Genomic DNA, 23,938 nt, shown 5'->3' on the forward strand with positions numbered 1-23,938 from the left:
CCTAAGAGCACATAGCAAATGAAGAAATGTGTTCAATTTACAAAAACTACGTAAGAACTGCACGAGTCTATGGTACGTGACCCTGGGCCCATGCCCGCCCTCTCCGCCCGACTTCAGAGAGGCAGAAACTCTGCTCCGGATAGCTGCAGCCCAGGAACACAGGGCTCCCTCTCCCACCAGCTCCAAGTCAGAGGGCTGTCTTCCCAGGATGGACAGGATGTCATCATTTCTCATCCTGCCCCCAGCTGCCTGTTGCTGAGGCCAAGTTCCAGTGAGCACAACTGATCGGTGCGGGGGGTCTCTTCTTCCCCCAGCCCCCGCTGTGGGAAGGAGCCTCAACCCTGGGTGCAGAGCTCCTGAGAATCCTGGGGCCCCGACTGCCTTTGCCCCAGCTCATGGGACATGGGGCCCAGGGCAAGGACTTTTAGTGCCCAAATCTAAGATCCTGGATACATGAGAGTTGCCTTATATTATTCTCTTTAGTTTTATGTAATTTAAAAATTTTTCTATATTAAAAACTTTAACAACAAAAATATGAAAAAAAAATCCTTCCAAAAACCAAGTTCAAGGAACCCTGAGACTCTGAAATTCTGAGTCTTTATGAGCATCCCTGAAACTTTCCTGCAGACTCAATAATTTAGAAACTGGAGGTTTAGACTCTTTCAGGTTAATACAAGTCCCAAACCACCTACACAGGAATATTACACATAACAGATATACAGATAACACAATGAATATGATTTGATAATGATGCCGATGCCATCCCCAAAAGAAACCACTTCCAGAGACTAAGAACACAGTAGGGGTTCCCACAGGCCAAATTCATTTTCCAAAACGGGAAACTTTTCAGAGCTTCAGAAAGGAGATAAAAGTGACCGAGAAAAAAAATACCAAGAAATATCTCTCCTCCCCTCCCAGAAACAGAGAATGAGTCTTTTGATTTAGCAGGAGCTGTGTTTAATCACTATAATTATTCTGGCCCTAATGGAGGAGAAACAACCTAAGTTTAAAAGGGGCGGGGCTTTCTCTTCCTCTCTTATTTTAGAGGCAAGTCGAAGTGAATGAAGAAAACAGAATCCCTAAGGTGAGGCCCTGGTAAAGGCTCCAGGGAGCAGAAGTCCCCTCTCCTTTCTGCCTTTATGTTCAAAGTCGTTGTCCACAGGAGTCCAAGCATCCTGCCCCGATGATGCCTTCCACCTATGCCTCCAGAGACTCTTCACTCTGTGCCCCAGAACATGGGTCGTCCTCGTCCTCATCATCAGTGGTCTGAAGAATCCTCAGTAGTTTGAGCTCAGGGTTCCAGCTTGTTCTAGACGTACTGGCTGAAAGGTCCTCTGGGGTCCTCTCTTGGGCTGCCAGCACAACCTCCATCTGAGCACTGATGTCCTCATTAGTGGGTTCTGTCTTGGATAATTCAGGATCTAAAAGAAGACCCAGTCATTAATTGCACCTGTAGCCTTCTCCCAACTGTGACAAATGGAGGACAGAAAAGGAAGGGCTGGGGTGTCTTTAGGACCCTTCTGAGGGATGAGGACTGTGCCCTCCAGGGAGGTGAACCGTCCTGGGCTACACAGGTTCAGCTCTCCCTGTCCTCAGTCACTTACTATGCTTCCTCCACCCTAATAACTTACTCTCCTTGCTGGGGAAGGAACCCAGGTAGTTTGCAGAGTAGTCCATCTGTGGTCTTTCTGTGGAATCCTGAAATTCATTAGAGTACGTATAAGGAAACTTGAATCAAGACTTTAGGAAACAAAGGATTTTTCTAAAAGATGTTTTTCTTGGAGAAATCAACATCTAAGGCAGGACAACACGCCACCTCCTGAGACTGAAGAGAGCAGCTTGTAGCGCACATTCTTTGTCCTCCAGGTTGACCAGATGAGGCCAGGCCCTACTTTCCCCATCCCCAGCTGTCAACCAAGGGTGGACTGCCTCCCAAGATGGCTGCCGAGAATCCCTCCTGTTCCTGTACGTACCCGCTGCTCCTTCCATCAAGAGATGGAGTCCATTTCCCCTCCTCTTGATTCTGGGCTGGACTTGTGCTTTTTTTTTTACCAATAAAATGTGGCAGAAATGACACAGTTCCGGTTCCAGAACCATCGCTTAAGAAAGTGCTTTCATGCGATTACTATGCTGTCAAGAAGCCCAAACTAGCCGTGTGGAGAGGCCTCAGGGAAGAGAACTGAGGTGTTTAGCCAACGGCCCCAGCCCAGCCTCCCACTGAATGCAGCTACATGAGTGACAGCCAGCAAGACCAGAAAAACTATCCGGCCAACCCGCAGGGTCATGAGAAATGACCAACCACTACGGTTTCAGCTTTGGGGTGGTCTGTTCAACAGTAACAGATAACTGAAACGGGGCCCTAGCAGAATGGCCCTCGTACACTCTCACCTGTTTCAAGGTGGGGCCTTCTCTCTTCATCGGCTGCTGCTGCTTTTTGTCACTTTCTGGACCTGGTGGAGTTCTGTGACCTAGTGACCACAAAGTCAAGTCAACCATCTTCTTATTGGCATTTCATATCCCATTGCTGGGCTTCTAGTTGAATCCCTAGTCTACCAGTAACTCCCCATCCAGGACAAGACAGGACCTTAGAGGCAGTGAAAAGGAGCCAGGCCTTCTGAGTTCTATTTGTAATTCTGTTCACCTGGGACTGTGACCACATCTATTACAGAATTAGAGATTAAGGTAAAGGGTGTGTTAAAAGACACAGGATTCCGGGCCGGCCCTGTGGCTTGGTGGTTAAGTGCGCGCGCCACAATGCTGGTGGCCCAGGTTCGGATCCCGGGTGCGCATCGAGGCACCACTTCTCCGTCCATCCTGAGGCCAAGTCCCACATACAGCAACTAGAAGGATGTTCAGCTATGACATACAACTATCTACTGGGGCTTTGGGGGGAATAAATAAAATCTTTAAAAAAAAAAAAGACACAGGATTCCTCCAAGAAACCTACGGGGCAGGTACCTGCACATCACAGCAACAAAAGAAACCCTAATCCTACCTTTTCAGTTTATGAACACTCCTCCTACCTCCCTGCACCATCCCCAATGTACCCATGTTGGCCTTTGAAAATGAAACCCCTCCCCTAACAAAATTCTAGTTCTGATTCTTTTGCATCAACTGTTTCCCCAACTAGTCCCTAAACGCATTCATTCTTTCGTTTCTCAATATTCCTTTCTCTAAATGAACATCTTCCAAGCTGCCACCAGAGGTATCATGCTAAAAGGCAAAGCCCATCAAGGCACTCCCGTGCTCAACACTTCTGTTGGCTCCCTACCAGCACTAGTTCTCACCTTAGCTGCACACCGGAAGCACTGGGGAGTTCTAAAAAACACTGAGGCCTGGGTCCCAACCCCAGAAATTCTGATTTAGTAGGTCTGGGGTGCAGCCCCGGTATTGGAGTTTTAAAAGCTCCCCAGTTGATTTCAGTGTGCAGTCAAGGTGAAATACCACTGACCTGGAGGATAATGGCCAAACACGTTAGCAGTCTATAGAGGCCCCTACCGACCTCTTCTGTATCACTTACCACCTCCCTTAAATACCCAACCCCACAGCCATCGTGGACTGCTCAGTCTTCCCTGAATAGCCACGCTCCTCCAAGATGCCTTTGCACAGGCTAGTCCCACTTTCAGGAATTCTCTTCCATATGGGGAAAACTCTCACATATATTTAAGATCCAATGCAAAATCATCTCTTCCATAAGGCCTTTCTCAACTCAGTGAGGACAGGCCACTGCTCTAAGAACGTGAGTCAAAGGGGCACCAGTCACCCAAGCAAAACTGCTCCTTCTGGAGACATCAGGAAGAGGAACAAAAGGCACCCGAATGGAATTCAGGGGAGTGTTCGTCACCCTGGATGGGTGCTAACCTTGGACAAGTCACCTCCTGCCCTGGGCCACAGCCCTGGTTCTGTCTACCTCCCATGTGAAGGTCAGGAACCTCCTTAGATCTTCGGGTTAGAGGACATTGTTGCTATCAGAGAGCTCAGTGGGACGGGCAATAAACCAAGAGAGCAGCATCCTTCTCAGGAAACATCTCACCCGAGCCCTCCCAGTGCCCCAGGGTTGGAGAGTGAAATCTGATGATTAAACAGTTATTTTCACATTACAGTCAGCAATGTCCAGTCAGCAATGTCCAATCTGAGTAGGGCAGAACATTCTTCTAAGGTTTAAGAGGATTCTTTCTCCCTCCCTCCCATCCTGTATTCAAGCTGAGAACAGTCAGGGGGACCAAGGTAAGTATATCCTTCAGCTCAGATGTGATAAGGACTCCAAAAATGGAGATACCCATTCTCATCTCCAGCATGAACACTAGAGGAAAAGGACCACCTGTCAAGAATTGGCATGGCCCTGCCTCCTGCATGGGCTAGATGGTATGCTGATTTCAACCTGAGGCTCTGGAGACTTTACCTTGTGGCTGGGAAGTGCAGGGCCCTGGACTCTGCTTCCTTAGAACTCTCTTGGGGCTCTAGTGTGGGGCCCTGGCCCTTACCTCACTGGCCAATGGACCCTCAGGGGTCCTTGCTTCGTGCTGGCTCCTCGTGCTCAAACTGCTCTGCCTTTTCTAAAGTTGGACCTGAAGAAAAGTGACTCTGACTCATGCTCAGGGTCATCTCTCAAATCCCCAAGAGAAGCAGACATCCGGCCCAGCTTGCTTGCTTAGTAAATATCTGATGGATGATGCATGGTAGACCAGCCAAACCGAAGCATTCCAAGGAGAATTCTGAGTGTCTGACAAAGGCAGGTCCCCAAATGACAAACATGTTCAGCTTTCCCTGCCCTCAGCTACGTCCTGGGATTCTGTCACTCCCAAACCCATACTCCCCTTACCATAGCGTGAGTCATAAACCACAGTACCTGAACGTTCATGTGAAGTGTTCTGGCTCCCTGGATCACCCTTGGACTTCTTCTTAGCCTCCTGAAACCCACAGGAGGAGGAAGTGAATTAGGACTTTTGGAAGTGAAGAAAAGTTTTCAAAAAGAGTCTAAAAGAAGGAAGTTAATATCTACAACCAGACAGGAACTTTGTATCAATAACGAGATAGCAAGCAGGGAGAATCCCACCTCTCACACACCCCTTCCCATTCCAGGCTGCACCCACTTGTCCGGTCCCAGCAAGTCCTAGGGGTCCCCTCACTGCCATTCTACCTGTTTCTTAGGAGGCGTCTTCACCTTCCTCTGTTGCTGCTGCTGCTGCTGCTCCCTGTGACCTGGTGACCAGACAGTCAGCTCAATCCTCTTCTCCCTGACAGCTCCCACCCTCCCCCTGGGCTGCTTGCTGTGCCCCGCTCCACAATGGTGACACTCTCTCTGGTCAGGACCAAAAGCTGGGGGCGGGGGAGGGGGGGGCTTCTTTGTGAAATTGCAGTTTCCTGACTTCTACATGTGACCCTGAATGACTGTGGCCACAAACATAACTGAATTGAAACCAAAACTAAGTATGAGAAATGTGGGCTGAGGGGGAATGGTACCTGGAGATCTGGCAGCACCAGAAAACCTATCTTCTGTATTCAGGTTATAATATAATCTCTTCAGATGTCCAGGATATCTCAACGCTGGTCTCTGGAGAGAAAAATAACAAGAAGAAAAGCTCTACTGTAGGTCTTTCTCTTTCCCAAAATACATCCCCTGAATGCATGGATTCCTCAGTCAACAAGCATTCTTTGAGAACCTGGTGTGTGCAGCATTGTTCCAGGGGCTCTGGAGGGGGATGAAGGTGTGGGGAACAAAGTGCGGAAGAAATAGAGAACGCTGTTCTCCTCAAACCCCTCCCCATATGTAGCTTTCACCTAATAGAGCCCAGCTCCCGTGTGGGGCTTGGGTCCAGTGTGGAAGGATCAAAGAGAAAGAAGAAATAGAAAGTCAACTCTTCCAGCCTTGAAGAGAGATGTCTGGGTTTGCATGTAGACGTCTCTCTCTGAGGCTCCCTAGCTCTTACCTGCAGGGTGAGGCGGTGTACAAATAAGAACATCTTAGCAGAAATGGCACTGTCAGGGCGGCTCTTTTCCAAAGGAAGTTTCTTTTTCATCATGGCCAATTGTGTCTTCATCTCTGGACAAAGCATGGTTTTCCCTTCATCTGGCAAAAGGCTGAAGGGGACAAAGACAGCCAGACAGTCAGCAACAGCTCTTCTCGGAGAGTGGGGCTGAGGAGAAAGAGATGACAAGAGCTCCAAACTGGAAGAAATTTCCACTTTGGGTCTGAAAAGGCCTATACCAACAGGTGCTCATTCAGTAACAGCTTTCAGCTGCAACTATGATAACCGTAGCTGTATGGACTAAGCGTTTACTACCTGTCAGGCTCATGTGCTTTATACCCCTGAATCCTTACAATACCCCGAGGACGGGTATTATTATGCCCATTTTGCAAATGAGGAAAATGACTTAAAGAGGCTAAATAAATTACCAAAATTCACAAAGCCAGTAAGCTTCAAGACAAAATTCAAAGGCTGTCTCACATCAAAGCACATATCCATTCTGCCTCCCACTTACCCATTAAGCATCTATAAAAAGAAGAGAGCAAGGCCGGCCCAGTGGCGCAAGCAGTTAAGTGCTCGCGCTCCACTGCGGCGGCCCAGGGTTCGCCCGTTCGGATCCCGGGCGCGCAACGACGCACTACTTGTCGAGCCATGCTGTGGCGGCGTCCATATAAAGTGGAGGAAGATGGGCACGGATGTTAGCTCAGGGCCGATCTTCCTCACAAAAAAAAAAAAAGAAGAAGAAGAGAGCAATAGTGTCACCTCCTACTAGAGGTTTAAATGAGAGAATATATGTAATGTGCTGATTTAGCACAGGGCCTGGCACTCGGTAAGAACTTGATAAACAGTGGTGATATTATTGGTGCATATTATTGGTAAGTCTAAGAACTCAGTGAACAAGTAGGGCGGCAGTGTTCTCCCGTCCCTGCTCAGAAAGCACACTGCTTAGACCCTTCTCAGCTTCAAAGAGAAGCAGATGCTCTGGCTCTCCCACAGGTTTACATGACACTTACTCCTTCAACAGATCCTGAGGTAACATGTCAAACTGGTTCCAGGAAGGTATGAATTCTGAATTTAGTTGCTCAAAAAAGTGTACTGGAGAGGGCGGAGGCACAGTCATCCCTGGAGGTCCCAACTGGATTTCTGTGTTCTGTTTTCCGGAAAGAACCAGAGATGACTTGTCTTTCTAGAAGAGAAATAATGGAAGAACACCCAGAAGCACTCTCTTCAATGCCACTTCTTCCCATCAACATTCCAGCCTCCCAACACAACCCTGGCACATGAACCTCCTTGTTTCCAGATCTATTCCAGCAGTTCCCACCCCCACACACACACTCTGAGGGCCGCCACATTTTTCCTCTCTAGCTGCCCAACCCTACTGCTGAGTTCAGATCTTAAGGCGTTTAGTTGTTTTGTTTTGTTTTTTTCCAAAAAGGTTATTACTTTATTCAGTGAACAAAGTGAACAAATATTTATTGGCCAACTATTTGCCAGGCACAATGTTAGAGCTGGGGATTCAGCAATGAACAAAATGAACCAAGACACCACTCTCATGGATGTAGCAATTTTCCAACTCTAGCTGTATGGACTGTCCAAGGCTACATTTACCCAATAAATGGGAGAATTCAAATTAGAGGCCCAAGTCCACTATAACTCCTAGTCCACTGAAATTCTATTCCCAGCACACTGCGAATTAGTTTTTAATTGACCCCAAATTAAAAACTGCATACTTACAGTTCCTCCTAACATATTTCAAGGTGCCCCTCACCTTCCTCCAGGGAGGAGGTAGAGAAAAAGAGTCTCTGAATAGAAAATGGTGTGGTAACTATTCTTTAAGAGAGGTTTTCTTCTGCAGATTTTGTTCATTTAAAGAAAAAATGGGGGCCAGCCTCAGGGGCCAAGTGGTTAACTTCAGCGTGCTCTGCTTGGGCAGCCCAGGTTCAGTTCCTGGGCACAGACCCACACCACTCACCTGTCAGTGGCCATGCTGTGGCAGCAGCAGCGCACATACAAAAAGAGGAAGATTGGCAAAAGATGTTAGCTCAGGATAAATCTTCCTCAGCAAAAAAAAAAGAGAGAGAGAGAGAGAGAGAAAGAGAAAATAGCAGAAGGGGGAAGCTATCTGAAAGGAAAACAAAAATAAACTCTACAGAGTAGTATCATAAAGGTTTGGCCAAACATCAAACTTACCACTGTAGATTTCTTTCCTTTCTTCTCCACATCCTGGCTGGGAACAACATGCTTCTTCTCAGCTAGACTTGAAATACGAATAACCACAACTTATTCCCAGACATCTCAAACAGAAACACCAAGGATATTTGTCGATGATGACCATGCAGATTTCTAGCTATTCAGTACTCAAAGATGGCTGCTTGGGAGCCCAGCGGTACCTGCTGCCCAGAGGCTGCTAAAAACAAGACCCCCCCCCCACCCTCACATCTGAATTAGGTTCTCCCCCATTCTCTCATACAATCCAGTTATGTACTTTCACAGCATTAATCCAAATTAATAATTATACACTTAGGTGTGTCTGTAATGTCTGAATCGCCCCCACCACCATAAGACTCCAAGGGGACAAGGACTGTGTCTATTTGGTTCTCCGCTGAATTCTCACTGCTTAGCACAGAGGAGGTGCTCAAGAATTTTTTGTTCTGTCATCCTCCTCCTCCTTCTTGCCTCGAACATGGATACGCTGGCTGGAGCTCTAGCACTCAACTTAGACCTTACAGGCCCCCATGAAGCACTTTAGAAGACGGAAGCCACGGGCTAAGCATGAGGGCCCCAAATCAGAAGGAGCTCTGGTTTCTGATTACCTCACGGAGCTGACATATTAGCCCTGGCCCACCTACCTCTGGGCTTTTTTTTTTACACGAAAGGAAATAAACCCTTCAGGGGTTTTTGTTTACACCATATATACACACAGAAAATGCATATATAAAGAAGCATTCACAGGATCATTAAAAAAAAAAAGAAAAGAAAAAGAAATTCTTAAGTCTCCTCATCTCTCAACAGTCACTTAACAAGAATCTGAAAGCCTATAGCAGTCACAAAAGAACACTTTCTTCCAGTGGTTGTCAATACGAGCAAGCCTTTGGGCCTTCGCCAAATGATCTTTGTCACGTTCTGCTTTGTACACAAGTTCTGTATGCTATTCATTTTGTACCGCTGTACAAGGCCTTGGGGGTGAGACCAAAGAGTCCCGTGCTTCACTGAAAACTTTTTCACTAGTTGCTGATAGCTAATAAGAAAAACTGATAGTCAGAGAGCATTTGTTTCTTAATTGAACCTCACAAATACATTGGGCCCTATCTTGTATGCTATTTGCTGCCACGTAAAATTTGATGTAGGGAAGTCCCACAGCGTGAATCTCAAAGTGCATTAAAACAGAATTCCAGTGTAACAGAGACCATGACCTTCTTCTCTGCTTGGCTTCCTGCTACTTGCAAGAGGCGGCTAAAAAAGATCACAAATTGGAGGCCTGCAGAGGACAGCAGGGATTTGTAGAACACAAGAGTTGAAGACACCTGAGTTCTAGACGTGATACTTACCTCATGTGCTTCTCTGGTTCTTCTGGGATCCAGATTACAGCCATATTTCTAACATCTTGAGGGCAGGGAAGTTGTGTCTCATTCAAATTCAACACTGAAAGCTAAGAGCAAGATACGAAGCCTACATCTGGCTTGAAGATACCAGCTCCTGATGTATTCAGTACCAAACTAAGGACTGAATTATCATGCTAACCAAAAGGGTATGGTGGCTCAGAAGATGATAAAAAGACATTTCTCATCCCCCAAACATCTTCATAATATTCTCCCACAAAACCAGATAGCAGTACAGGTACTCTGCAAGAGTGAGCATTTGTACGTGAATAGTCACCCCTGCCTCCCTGTGACATTAGGGTAGCACTTAGCAACTACCAACCCCATCCCATATGAGGGTACCTTGGGGCTTACGTAAGGGAGCACTACTCATTCTGCCCAGCCCACTCCAAAGATTTAGATCCCCTGCAGATAATACAATACAGTTTGGGATCAGGGAGGGAATTGATAGAGACAGAAGCAGGTTATCTACCTTTATAGCCTGTCTACAACTATAGGCATCTACATAAAAGTAAAAGTCATAACTCTTTTCACATTTAGCTATTTAAGACACTAGAACACTGGTGCTAAAGGAAACCTTATAAATCACCTAGTCTATAAGACAGGGTTCAGGGAAGGAAAAAAAAATTTATTAAAAATAAGTTTGTCCCTTGGGCCGGCCCCGTGGCTTAGCGGTTAAGTGCGCACGCTCCACTGCTGGCAGCCCAAGTTCGGATCCCGGGTGCACACCGACGCGCCACTTCTCTGGCCATGCTGAGGCCGTGTCCCACATACAGCAACTAGAAGGTTGTGCAACTATGACATGCAACTATCTACTGGGGCTTTGGGGGAAAAACAAATAAATAAATAATTATTTAAAAAAAAAAAAAAAGTTTGTCCCCATGAAAAGGAACTAATTGGATTGGGGGAATAGGGGCGACTTCTTTGCACTCTAAACCCTTTTAGACTTTTTGAATTTAGAACCATGTGCATGGGCCGGCCCTGTGGCTTAGTGGTTGAGTGCGTGCGCTCCGCTACTGGCAGCCCGGGGTTCGGATCCCGGGCACGCACCAACGCACCGCTTCTCTGGCCTCAGCTGTGTCTCACATACAGCAACTAGAAGGATGTGCAGCTATGACATACAACTATCTACTGGGGCTTTGGGGGAAAAAAAAAAAAAAAGGAGGAGGATTGGCAATAGATGTTAGCCCAGGGCCGGTCTTCCTCAGCAAAAAGAGGAGGATTAGCATGGATGTTAGCTCAGGGCTGATCTTCCTCACAAAAAAAAAAAAAAAAAAAAACCATGTGCATGTATTATCTATTCAAATAATTAATTTAAAACTAATTTAATCTAACTCTCTCGTTCTAAAGAGGTCAAAGAGGTAAGTGATTTGTTCCTTCATCTATTCAAACCCATCTACCGTCTCTTAGTCCCTTACACTCTCCACCACATGACATTGCAAAGTGAAGTATCTCATGAAAAAAACAAAAGGCAGGAGGACTGCAAAGAATAGTAAATCTCTCTTTATTGCAGATAAGTAGAAGGGTTTTTCTTCCTAAACTCTAATTTACCGCTGCCCCTAACTAGCTATGTGTTTTAGCAAATCACTTCCTATCTGGGCCTCAGTTTCCTCAACTGTAAGATAAATGAGATAGACCATAGTAATGTTCTCCAAACTGCAACTGCAACTTATTCATAGGTCAGGAAATCAAATATTATGACTTGTAGCCTACATTGTTTAAAAATGAAATAGAATAAAACAGGATGGGACAGAAAATATCGGAGTACATCACCATAGTTGGGATAAAGATTGTTCCATGATATTTTGTTGTAAAATGTATTTCTTACTGTAGGTCATAGCTAAAAAAGTCTGAAAGTCATCAGAGTAGATGACCTTAAGGCCATTTTAGGTCTGACATTCCAGCATTGTAATTTCCCTGTATCATGAGATGAGGGTTTACTTAGTAGCTGAACATGCTCTATGCAGGATAGAGACAGGAAACTCTTACCTATGCCAAGCTGCCACAAATCAATCCCACAGTGTCTGGGATTTCTGGAAACAGTATAGCATGTAAAGGCATTAGCACAAAGCCTAGCATATAGTAAGGGCCCAATATTAGATAGTTATCATCACCATGATTATCATCATTACTCAGATTATAGACATCCTGAATGTTAATACAGGCAAATATTTTATTCCCACCAGTAAAGAGAATATGCTGAGGAAGTACCTTTTTTGATCTGTGACTTCTTTCAGGAGATCTATTAGTATGGGTGATTAAATCTTTGTCAGGTAAAGCCTTCCGAGGCCTAAAAAATGAGAGTTTCCGAACATGAAACAGAGACATGAGAGAGTTATTGGGATGATAAAGTTAGTGCTGTGAGGAAAAGCCTTCTAATTATCTACAGAAAACCTTGGGCTTAATACTTACCAAACGAATGCAGGGTCTCACCATCTCCTTAAGTTTTGTTTGCTTGTTTTTCCTGGAACAGCTCCCAAACAGATATTGCACATTGCAAGCCCTTCACTATTATTTGTTGCATCACACTGAATTCAAAGCCTATGCCTCTCTCTCTCCAACTACAGATAATTACATCGCTATCAATAAAAGTTTAAGTACCTTTGATGTAGATATTCAATAACATGTTAAACAGACAAAACGTGGTGTATACATATAATGGAATATTTTTCAGCCTTAAAAAGGAATGAAATTCCGATACATACTACAAGATAGATGAACCTTGAAAACATTATGCTAGGTGAAATAAGCTAGACACAAAAGGACAAATATTATATGATTCCATTGATATGAGGTACCTAGAATGGGCAAATTCATAGAGACAAAAAATAGAATAGGGATTACCAGGGCTGGAGGGAAGGGAGAATAGGGATTTATGGTTTAATGGGTACAGAGCTTCTGTTAGAGATGATGAAAAAGTTCTAGAAACGTATAGCGGTGATGGTTGCATAACATTGTGAATGTATTTAATGCCACCAAATTATACACTTAAAAATGGTTAAAATGGGGGCCGGCCTGGTGGCACAAGTGGTTAAGTGCAGGCACTCCACTTCGGCGGCCCGGGGTTCACAGGTTCGGATCCCGGGAATGCACTGACACACCGTTTGTCAAGCCATGCTGTGGCAGCATCCCATATAAAGTAGAGGAAGATGGGCATGGATGTTAGCTCAGGGCCAATCTTCCTCAGCAAAAAGAGGAGGATTGGCAACGGGTGTTAGCTCAGGGCTGATCTTCCTCAAAAAACAAAACCAAAAAAAAAGGTTAAAATCATAAATTTTGTTATATATATTTACCACAATAAAAATCATCCCCTTACATTTTCATATCAGTTGCTATTTTATTTTTAAAACAACATGTTAAATGTATGAATGAATGAATATTGCAAAGAGGTATAAGATAAGGATTCAACTCCTTAGCCTGATTTATCAAGTCCTGCGTGATGTAGGCCCCTGCTTTTTACTCCAGCTCCCTAGCCTCCTCTCTGACCACTCTCTCATTCCTGCTCTATGTTCCAGACACAGGGAACTATTTTCCTGATACCTAAAGAATTTCCGCTTGCCTCCAGCCTTTGCATGTGCTATTTCTGCAGTCTAGAACTCTCTTCCTGTCCACCTCCCACCTCACTAGTACTCTAATTTCAGGTCTAGGCACAGATGCCACCTGTACAGGAGGCAGTGCCCTGTGTCAGGAACTCCTCCTGTGTCCTTCCACACCCCCAGGGGGTACCCTTCTCGCCACATTCATCACACTGAATGGGTCTTTGCCACCCCAAATAGGCTGAAAGCCCTTTGGGGATAAAGACTGTATCTTGTTTACCGCTGTGTCCCCGGTGTCCAGCAAAGTGGTCCCCACTAAGATACATTTGTGAATTCAGTGAGTGAATAAATGAATGATGGCATGGTCTTTCCCCTCATAGGCCCTGACTGGGAGAAGCTGCTGTTTTCCTAGGATTCAAATCCTAGAGAACCAGAAAGTAATCCTAACCTTTCCTATACTATCTTTAGCCTAACAGAAATCATCAAGGGCTGCTTTAGTGGAACAGGAGAAAAGAAACCAGTATAAGGGCCACTACTAGTGCTTTGATTCCAGGCAACAGGGTCTTCGAATTCTAACAGTCTACGTTTTCCACAGATCCGTCCCTTAGCTTCCTCTATCAGCAAGCACTAATTGGGCGCCTAGACTCTGCAAGAGACTCAAAAGGAAACCATTGCTTCTGCCTTTGAGATCTTACAAACAGTTTCATACCTAAAAATAAAAGATGAGAAAGACAGCACAGTTTTCTGATGACCTACAGAAGCTGAGGAGATACTCCCTGTTAGAGGCTGAATTGTGTCCCCCCAAATTTTTATGTTGAAATCCTAACCCCAATACCTCAGAATTTGACTCTATTTAGAGACACGGTCTTTAATGAGGTAAATAATGTAAAATGAAGTCATATGGGTGGGCCCTAATCCAATATGACTGGTGTGCTTACAAGAAGAGGAGATTAGGACACAGACATACAGAGAGGGAAGGCCATGTTAAGACATAGCGAGAAAACGGCCACCTACAAGCCAAGGAGAGAGGGCTCAGAAGAAAACAATTCTGCCAACACCTTAATCTTGAACTACTAGCCTCTAGAACTGTGAGAAAATAAACTTGTTGTTTAAGCCACCCAGTCTATGGTACTTTGCTATGGTAACCCTAGCAAACTAATACACCCTCCATTGTAACCAACTCCTACAACACAAGAATGCTTTCTTTTTGTTTCCCACTGCCTATTCACCACTTCTTTAATTGAAATGGTGTTTTACTTTTAATCCAGCTTTCTCAAAGTCTACTACACGTGGATAAAAGAAGTCAACTCAGAATTTTGAGATAGTAGGCTCTTAATGGAAAATGCCATGATAACTTACCTGCCTCGAAATTTGGAGTCAAACTTTGAACCTCGAGACAATAAAGAGCGAGCCTTGGTGAAGGTAAATCCTGATAAACGACGATGAGCAAGTCTCTTGGCCCCGAAGCAGGAATCTGAGATGTTTACAATGGTGAGCACTGGGAGTTTGTCTGAGAAAGCAGACCAGAACAAAACATGTAACATGTCAAAAGGGAGCCAAACAGAAATAGTTCAAGGATCTTAGAAGGAAGGAGACAGGGCTGGCTAATTCACCTTCAGCATCTGGAGGAGTTTTGCAGGGGGAGCCCAGGATTCGAGGGTGGCCCCTCTCGATCCGGCGGATAGTTGCCCAGCACTGTGGATGCTGACAAACAGCCAGGTCGCAAGTGGTTTCATCCCACTGGCTTTCATCTGGTAAGTCCACAGCTACAAATGGTTTAGGACAAGAGCCCATCTTGCAGCTTTCTAGCCCTCTGGAGAAACAATAACCACCACATAACTAGGGAGTATTATACATTAGCCATCCATTCCAGATCTTAATTTGGACTCAAAGCATAAAATATTTCTAATGAACCCATATAGGTAAATGGTGGTCACAGGATAATTAAGAATTGGCTAACAAGCAAGTATGAAAACATCTCAGCACGAAGTAAAGTGGCAAGGGAGTGACCTGGGTCTTAACCAATCTGAGCTTGTTTCCTCATCTGCAAAATGAGGATAAGCCTATTTCACAGAGTCATTACAAAAATTAATGTATTTATAAATATAAGGTATTATTTTAAATTTACATGTGTATTCTATTTTTGAAATTTATCCATATTTATTGTCAAAAAGATCCTAATCTAATAAATATTTGATAGCACATCAAGATGTCCTTAGCACTTAATTAAATCCTTGGAAAGTAAGTAATTGAAGGGGCCAGCCCGGTGGCGCAAGCGTTAAGTGCGTGCTCCGCTGCAGCGGCCCGGCCTGGGGTTCGCCCGTTCGGATCCCGGGCACACACCGACGCGCTGCTTGGCAAGCCATGCTGTGGTGGTGTCCCATATAAAGTGGAGGAAGATGGGCACGGATGTTAGCCCAGGGCCAGTCTTCCTCAGCAAAAAAAAAAAAAAAAAAAAAGAGGAGGATTGGCAGATGTTAGCACAGGGCTGATCTCCTCACAAAAAAATAAATAAGAAAGTAAGTAATTGGAAAAAAAATTAGTTAATGGATATTAAAAGGTCTGGGGGCCCACCCGGTGCAAGCAGTTAAGTGCTCATGCTCCGCTGCAGCTGCCTGGGGCTCGCAGGTTCGGATCCCTGGTGTGCACTGACGCACTGCTTGTCAAGCCATGCTGTGGCTGCACCCCATGTAAAGTGGAGGAAGATGGGCACGGATGTTAGCCCAGGGCCAATCTTCCTCAGAAAAAAAAGGGGGGGAGGGGAAGGACTGGCATCAGATGTTAGCTCAGGGCTGATCTTCCTCACAAAAAATAAAAAAAAAAAAAAAAAAGGTCTGCCATATAGTTCAAAATAAATATTAGCATCCTTTCCTTTTCCCCTTCATTAATCATTAGGGAGAAGATGCCATCATCACCAAAAAAGTTTATCAAATTACAACGAATGTAGTCACAGAAGTGCTTTAGATGGCTCAAACCTTTGGAAGACGCTTCATTTTTCAATATGCTCCAATTCTCATACGGGCAGCTAAAATACCCACCAGAAATGAATGGGTTTGCTCAAACAGCAAATCAGTAGACTTGCAGTTGCATCAGAGGCCACCGGCTTTTCATTGACTGGCTGCATGGTCTTGGGCAAGTGACTTCACCTCTCTCCGCCTGTTTCCTCACAGAAAGCAGGGGAGGGAAAATCCCTAAATAGGCTTGTAGAAGCATTAAATGAGATAATGTACTTTTATGTACAATATATAATAGGTGCTCAATAGATATTATCATCTTTCTCTCTGGAGAAATGTTTTAGGCAATCACTACCACCTAATCCCTAAAACTTTTTAAGGACAGCGTCCCTGTCATCTTTCTTTTATTCAACAAGTTTATTGACTACCAGATATCTGAGGGGACCTGTTACCGGCATGGAGACTATCAATGAACAAAATAAGTCCCTGTTCTAAAGAGCTTATACTTTAGACAAAAGCTAGCCAACTACTGGCCTGGGATTGCACCTGGCCTATGACTTGTGTTGTTTGGCCTGGACTTGGAGCCATTATTTTAAAATGCAAATATGGTCCATGATGTCCAGATTTCTGGCTCCTCATAAAGAACAAAATATCTGCCAACACGGGGGCCCAATTCCAATAGACAGCAACTGGCTGGAGCTGAGCATCTCCTGACATCTTTAAACCAGGTCTGTTCTATCCAAGTGGCGAGTTCCGCCACCAGACGCTACAGTCTCTAACTGAAGCAGTTTCGGTTGCCATTTATCACCACATTTGTTGTTGTTTTTCTCATAATAGGGAAATATTTCTCTGTACTCATGTCTCTAACAAGAGCAGGAAAACGAAGCAGGGTGACTTGAGACATGTTTCAAGAAAGAGAGCAGCATTAGTACTCAGTGGGAGTGAGGACAATTTCTGCGCACCTAACATGAAAATGACACAACTTAAAAAGCCACTGCAAAAGCACGGTAATGTTTTTGACCGGGAAAGGTGTACGGTGAACACAACGCAATAAACTAAAAAATAAACACAGTTTTAACAGGGTTTGTTTGGGAACGCGAAGGTCTTGCGTTATTCTTACAACCGGCTGCTTGTTGCCCTTTCGTTACCTGACCAGCCAGCAGTCTAGTCATGCCCATCTCTGTGTTGCCAGCATTAGCGCTATGCTGCAAAGCAGTCTGCGTTCAAAAATTCTAAGTTAACAGTTATTCTTAACACGATTATTACAGAGTCGGGAGTAGTGAAAAGATTAAGGATGGACATCAGCTCCGGCAGAGTTGAAAAAAGATTCCCCGCTTCGTTCCGGAAAAGGAAGTGGAAGAACGCCGCCTCGGGGGACCCCGGGTCCCGGATACCAAACAGCAGACACCAAACAGCTAAGAGACCGAAGCCCACCGCGAAATCACCGCTCCCGGCGCGGCCCCGCCCGACAGGCCCCGCCCCTCGTCCGAAGGAGCCCCGCCCCGCCGGCTCAGTCCACGCCTTCGTCTCCCACGCTAGCCGCCAGTCTGCGCCGTCGCCAGGCAGCGGCGCAGAGCACTATGGGGAATGGACGGAAGCGCCAGTGAGCCAAACTTAAATTGAGGCGAGACATCCAGACTTGGTGGCATGAGCAGAGAAACGAGCCTGCGAAGGGACGCTGGGTGCCGATGGGGTCAGACGGAATCCCCGGCGGGCCAAAACGAAAGCGGCGTGCAAAGTTCGGATGCACCGGCAACTTGAGGCGGAGGCGGGGCTGGGGGAGGAGGGAGGCTATGGCGCGCGGGGCACTGTGGGACACAGAGTGAGCAACGCGGGGGCGGCACGGAAGCCTTGTTGGGTCAGATCGTGGCGACGCGGGAAGTCTGGACGCCGTAGCAGCCTGAAGAGGAGGCCTGAGGCGGAGACGTGGGCCCCGGCGGCGGCGATGGCGGAGAGGCCCGAGGACCTAAATCTCCCCAACGCCGTCATCACCAGGATCATCAAGGAGGCGGTGAGCAGCTTGGGCTGGCGGAAGGGTCGGGGCGGACGAGCGGGCAGGCGGGAAGCAGGTCCTGGGCCGGCAGCTTCGCTCACCCCAGCTCTCCCCACAGCTCCCGGACGGTGTCAACATCTCCAAGGAGGCCCGCAGCGCCATCTCCCGCGCCGCCAGCGTCTTCGTGCTGTACGCCACGTCCTGGTGAGCCGGACGGAGCTCGCCAGAGCTCAGCGGGGGCCGAGGCATAGGGGAGGCGTGAGAGATCCCCCGGCTCGGAGGTCCTGGCCTGGGGCCCACAGACCCCAATAATTGTGTCCCATCTCAGTGGAGAGAGATTCACAGTTCTCCACTTCTTGCCAGTTCTGAAGCAAAATAAGTTTGCTTTAATCCTTTTGTACAGGGAAGGGAGGGTGCTTACCATGTCATCAAAATCCATGCATCTAAGACCTAGGGTTTCCCGTTCCACCTATGGGTGCTCCTTTTCCCACCCGCTCCATACGCGGCAACGGGGGCTCTGACAGCCTCTCATGGCACTTAATCTTTCTTCTTTTCTTCTTTTAGTGCCAACAACTTCGCGATGAAAGGGAAACGGAAGACACTGAATGCCAGTGATGTGCTCTCTGCCATGGAGGAGATGGAGTTCCAGCGGTTCATCAACCCGTTAAAAGAAGCTCTGGAAGGTAACGACCCTTTGGTTTTCTCAGCCAAGTAGATGTGCATCCTGTGTGACCCGCTCACCTGGTCGTGAGTCTTTCTCAGCCTGAGCCTCTTTTAAGTCCCATAAGCAAGTATTGGATGTGACTCAGAATCAGGTCAGCTGGCACGACTTCAGATCTGTTTTGTGACGCTCTTCAGGTTATTTTTCCTCCTGTGCCTCAGCTTTGCCAGGTATTCAATGGAGTTAGCTTCTGCAGTCTGTCTGGTTCAGCCCTGCCTCCTAACTCCCCCCTTCCTCCTTACAGCATATAGGAGGGAGCAGAAAGGTAAGAAGGAAGCTTCAGAGCAAAAGAAGAAGGACAAAGACAAAAAAACAGATTCAGAAGAGCCAGACAAGAGCAGGGATGAGGACAACGATGAAGACGAGGAAAGGCTGGAAGAAGAAGAACAGAATGAAGAGGAGGAAGTGGACAACTGAATAGGGTGGGGGAGACTGTGGCACTTTGGAAGGTACCACTCTGAAACATGGTACACGTTTGTGTGAAGCTTTTCCCTGCTGGGCAGAGTAGTCTTAGGCAGAAGAGCCTGAGGAGATCGAAACAAAAACTGACTACAATTATCAAAACCAGCGCTTCCCACACTCAGAGCATCTGAGTAGCAGAATCCTGTTGCTTAACCATTCTGAAGGTTATGACTTTTTGGCAAGAGGGATTTTGAACGGCTAATTTAGTCAATTTGATCTCTCTTGTTTTACGTGTATATATATGGTTAGACAGTTTTCGATCCCCAGTTCCCTTCTATCCCTGTGGAAGTTCCCTCCCCTTAAAAAAGTAATAATAACTTCTGTACTGCCAGCTGTGTTCCAGATCACAGAGGCAGTCAAGGCTCAGGAAAAATTGGGGCTTTGATCATGGTCAGCCTGTTTGATTATACAATGTTTGGCAATACTAGGTTATTACAAGTGGTCAAAATGGTTTAGCTTTAGGAAACTACTAAAAGAACAACGAAATCTGTTCCGTTGTCTCTTCAGTTGACAGTAACATTGATAGGATTTTGGTTTCTACAGACCCGCTTGGCTTGGAGCCCTTCTATATTGCTTGTAGGCATTTGACCTGCTGGGGTGGCTGCTCTCTGGGCACATATATTTTACATCAGCAGTGTAAAGTGGAATTACACAAGCAAGTGTGCTAATCTCCTACTTACAAAACAGGTAGTTTAGTCTTAAATGCACCTCACTGCCTGCCACTGTACAGCTTTAGGATTTATTGTCACCTTCTGGAAGGTATAAAATTCCAGGCTTTCTCTTTCAGTCCTTCCAGACTTGTAACTATGGCTTTTCATTCTTCCAATTCATGACAAGTTCCAAACTTTGTTTTATTTCACCACAACTTTCTCCCTGTGTGCTTCTTGCTCCCTTTCTGCTGCCTCTCCTCTGCTCCTCATTCCCACTCTCTCTCCCTCTCCGTATCACACTTCTGCAATCCAGGAACTTTGATAACCTGCTTAATATCCCAAAGGGCAGGTTCCTCTTATTCCTTAGTTTTAATCTCATGTCTTTTAAAACTGATTTTGTAAACCTCTCTGAACCTTAAGGGAAATCTGATGGTGCTCAGGAATCACCTCCCCTACCCCCACACCCACTCCGGCCTACTCCCTTTAACTGCTTCTAAGTTATCTCAATTGACCTTTCTTAGTTTTTTTTTCTCTTTCCATTTGGTACTCCAAGCACTTTTTGGTTTGTCTCTAAGTTGAGCGCTTGGAGGTTGACAGGTAGTGAAGTGTAGTTTGACACTGTTAATATGTTAAATGAATGCAGTGAAAAGTTTGTTGATGAGTGAAGAATGTTGAGAAAATTATATTGCTTTGTACAAATAAAGAACATTTCTTGTTAAAAGTGATGATTCCTGTTTCATCCTGCTTGTTTATAGTGTGCTTTTGGGGAGGACCGACTGATCATGCCCTGTACAGTTTTTGGGGTGTGGACTGGGCCAGACCTTTGTCAATATGGGATCCTGCATCACCTTGGATGACCAGCAGATGCTGCTCATTCACAGGCAAGGGCGCTGCTCTTCAGCCACAGCAAGGGCTTTCGATGGCTCTGCCAGCCACCCTACACATACAAGATACTCAACAGCTCTCAACATATTAGGTCCCTGCTAGGTGTCTGCACTGTTCTAAATGCTTCCAAGTAGTAACTCCTAGACCCTATGAAGGAGCACTGCTGTTACCTCCGTGATCTCAACCATAACGCCCTATTACCTGTCTCATTATATAGCTTTTTCAAATCGTGGATTTATAAGTAACATTTCACAAAGATACAACCCCAACTGTAATGTAGATCCAGTGGCTTTTTCTTTCTCCACAGCAGAAACATCGTTTCTTAATTCCCATGAGCTCAGCTAAGCCCTCAAGTCCCATCTGGATTCCTGTGGCTTCCTTTGAGCCATTTCCTGCCTCATCTCTGCTTCCCCTGTGTACTGCTTGCCAAATGGATCTTCCTGGAACATTGTTATTTTACAGTCCCTCACTGCTTCCTATTAAATCAAATCCATACTTAAACTTGTTATTCAAAGCTTGCTTAAGGAGGACTTGCTTTACCTTCTATTCTAATCTACTCCAACATAAGGCTTCATTCAACTATGAATCCCCAAAAGAACTCTCCTTCCACGTGGCTTTAGTTCTTACCAAACTTTGACTACCTAAGAAAAATGTTTCCTGAGAGTGGGGAATGACTTAAAACGACAGAATTTTAGAACTGGGAAGAATCTTTTGAGGTCATCCACCAGATTTTCCCAACCACACCTATATCATTCCTATAGTGGTATCTAGATTTTGAAGTTTCCTTACTAGGCTAAGGTAACGTTTCTCTCTCTCTCTCTCTCTTTTTTTTTTTTTTTTTGCCGAGGAAGATTAGCCCTGAGCTAACATCTGTGCCCATCTTCTTCTACTTTGTATATGGGATGCCACCACAGCATGGCTTGATGAGCGGTGGGCAGGTCTGCCCCGGGCATCCGAACCTGCGAACTCCAGGCCGCCAAAGTGGAGCACATGAACTTAACCACTACACCACCAGGCCAGCCCCTATTTTTGCCAATTTCTTGATGAGGCTCATCAAGAGAGAAATGTCTTGCTCAACATCTTACCACTAATTTATGAAAGCTGGGGGTCCTATTTCAGTGGCCCGCAGCCTTGCTTCTGTTTTTTTAATAAGCTTTTTTATTTTGGAACAATTTTAGATTTACAGAAAAGTTGCAGAGTGGAGAGAGTTTCCATATAAACACCACTCAACTTCCCCTCATGTTTGCATCTTACATAACCATGATAGATTTGTCAAAACTAAGAAAAAACTATCAATTAAATGCAAACTATTCATATTTCATCAGTTTTTCCACTAACATCCTTTTTCTGTTCTAGGATCCAAACCAGAATACCACATTGCATTTGATGAACCAATTTTCTTTTTTAATTGAGATGAAATTCACAGAACAGGGCCAGCCCTAGTGACCTAGTGGTTAAGTTTGATGTACTCTGCTTTGGTGGCCCAGGCCCGGTTCCCAGGCGTGGACCTATACCACTCGTCTGTCAGTGGCCATGCTGTGGCGGTGGCTCACATATAAAAAGAGGAAGATTGGCAACAGATGTTAACTCAGGCAAATCTTCCTCAGCAAAAAAAAGAAAAGAAAAGAAATTCACAGAACATAAAATTAACCATTTTAAATGAGCAATTCAGTGGCATTTACCACGTTCACAATGTTGTGCAGTCACCACTTCTATCTAGTTCCAAAATAAAACTCCTTACCTGTCAAGCAGTTACTCCCCATGCTTCCTTCCCCTAGCTCCTGGTAACCACTAATCTCTATTTCTTTTTATGCTTTTCACAGCATTTAGCACAATGCCATGTACCTACCTGGGAGGCATTCACAATAGTTTTGTGGGGTTTTTTTTTACTTTTTATTGAAGTATAATATACATACTAAAAGATGCAGATAAGTGTAGAGCTTGAGGAATTTTCACAAACTAAACACATCCATGTAACTCACACTCAGATCAATAAACGACACAACCAGCACCCTAAAAAGCCCCTTTGGTCTCCCTTCCAGTCACTGTCTCCCCAGTGGTAGTCATTAGCTTGACTTCCAACAGCACAGATTAATTTTGCCTGGGTTTGTATTTCACATAAACAAAATCATACAACATGTACTCTTGTGTCTGACTCCTTTTGCTCAACGTTATGTTTAAGATGTATTCATATTGTTGCATTCACAATACTTTTTTATGGATATGAGTGAAAGATTAAGGTAAAATTATTTTTAAAAAGTGGGGGTGGGGGTGGGAACAGGTATTTCAGTAAAGAATAAGAGACAGACGTGAGAAACATAAGATTACACCAAACAGGACCATTTTTTAATTTCCCACCCTGTTTGGGCTCTTGGAGGTAGATGATCCTAATTATTTTTAGTTATTAATAAACTCAGAGATGGAACAGGTGTCATGAAAGAAATGTTGGGCAGGGGATCAAAACTGAGAGAAAAAATGAACAGTAATTACCACCATGAGTTGAAGGAGTTTGGTTAGCAGGCATTGCAGAGAAAGCCCAGTGTGACATGGGGCAAATTATTTAATCTCCCTGGCGATTGTTTTCCCAATCTGTAAAATGAGAATAGTAACAAAGTTGTCAAAACTAGGTAAGTGAATGTAAAATGTATGGTATTGTCCCTGACTCTTTAATGCACAAAAAACATTACTTCCTTTCCACCACCTTCCTTATTTGAACAAAGATCAGAACTCTAGCCGGGAACTAAGCAGTGTCGTATTTCTCTAGCATTAAGCCTCTCTGCCTGTTTAACTTGGAATATAACGAGTTTGTGTAAAACAGGCTTGGTACAGAATTTGAGAAATACTCTGAGAATAAGTGTAATAACAACCCACTGGCATCCTCTACAGTTCAGTCAACTTTTCCGTAATCCCTGACACACCTTTATAAAGGCATTCTTTTGCTAGAGCATTGATCCCGACCCCTACTTCACCCATCCAATCCTACCAGTTCACCCATGCCCCATGAGCCTCACCAGATCCCTCCCGCCCCTGCACATACTCTGCCCGCCCCCCCAGACCTGTAGTCAGAACTCTCACTGTACCCACCACAGACAGGTCTGACGCCCAAAGTGCCCATGTCTTTCACATCACATCTCCTAACCCATAGCACAGAGCAGGCCTTGAGCAATTA

At 45.2% G+C, this 23,938-nt stretch overlaps 2 protein-coding genes across 6 annotated transcripts; one reads left to right on the forward strand and one right to left on the reverse strand.

The window, feature by feature from the left end:
- Positions 1-899: 899 nt before the first annotated feature.
- C29H9orf43 (chromosome 29 C9orf43 homolog) lies at positions 900-23,349 on the reverse strand. Of its 5 annotated transcripts, none has more exons than XM_087419254.1 (14): positions 23,260-23,349; positions 14,718-14,917; positions 14,464-14,614; positions 11,780-11,858; positions 9,518-9,618; positions 8,160-8,226; positions 6,983-7,155; positions 5,931-6,081; positions 5,464-5,554; positions 5,141-5,202; positions 4,850-4,910; positions 2,389-2,468; positions 1,632-1,698; positions 900-1,421 (listed from the first exon to the last, which is right to left on the reverse strand). In XM_087419254.1, the coding sequence occupies exons 2-14, from the start codon at positions 14,896-14,898 to the stop codon at positions 1,198-1,200; spliced, it is 1,488 nt and encodes a 495-aa protein (XP_087275380.1). In that variant the 5' UTR covers positions 14,899-14,917; positions 23,260-23,349; the 3' UTR covers positions 900-1,197. The 5 variants fall into 5 exon arrangements, with proteins under 5 accessions (XP_087275380.1, XP_087275381.1, XP_087275379.1 ...); XM_087419255.1 differs by lacking the exon at positions 23,260-23,349 and adding an exon at positions 17,207-17,497 and having other exon boundaries at positions 6,983-7,119; XM_087419253.1 differs by lacking the exon at positions 23,260-23,349 and adding an exon at positions 16,143-17,497.
- Positions 17,884-20,609, forward strand: POLE3 (DNA polymerase epsilon 3, accessory subunit). The gene is made up of 4 exons (XM_004423352.3): positions 17,884-18,069; positions 18,170-18,255; positions 18,616-18,734; positions 19,017-20,609. The coding sequence occupies exons 1-4, from the start codon at positions 18,004-18,006 to the stop codon at positions 19,187-19,189; spliced, it is 444 nt and encodes a 147-aa protein (XP_004423409.3). The 5' UTR covers positions 17,884-18,003; the 3' UTR covers positions 19,190-20,609.
- Positions 23,350-23,938: the final 589 nt, after the last annotated feature.

Source organism: Ceratotherium simum, chromosome 29, assembly GCF_057802395.1.
Source record: "Ceratotherium simum simum isolate JZ-2026a chromosome 29, ASM5780239v1, whole genome shotgun sequence".
NCBI lineage: Eukaryota > Metazoa > Chordata > Mammalia > Perissodactyla > Rhinocerotidae > Ceratotherium > Ceratotherium simum.

Coding starts and splice junctions, on each gene's coding strand:
- C29H9orf43 (XM_087419254.1), bottom strand. CDS start 14,898: ATGGGCTCTTGTCCTAAACCATTTGTAGCTGTGGACTTACCAGATGAA. Junction 8,227..9,517: donor GAACCAGAGAAGCACATGAG/GTAAGTATCACG, acceptor TCGTATTTCAAG/TCTAGCTGAGAAGAAGCATG. Junction 7,156..8,159: donor AAGGAAAGAAATCTACAGTG/GTAAGTTTGATG, acceptor TTTCTCTTCTAG/AAAGACAAGTCATCTCTGGT.
- POLE3 (XM_004423352.3), top strand. CDS start 18,004: ATGGCGGAGAGGCCCGAGGACCTAAATCTCCCCAACGCCGTCATCACC. Junction 18,070..18,169: donor CCAGGATCATCAAGGAGGCG/GTGAGCAGCTTG, acceptor CTCTCCCCACAG/CTCCCGGACGGTGTCAACAT. Junction 18,256..18,615: donor GTGCTGTACGCCACGTCCTG/GTGAGCCGGACG, acceptor TTCTTCTTTTAG/TGCCAACAACTTCGCGATGA.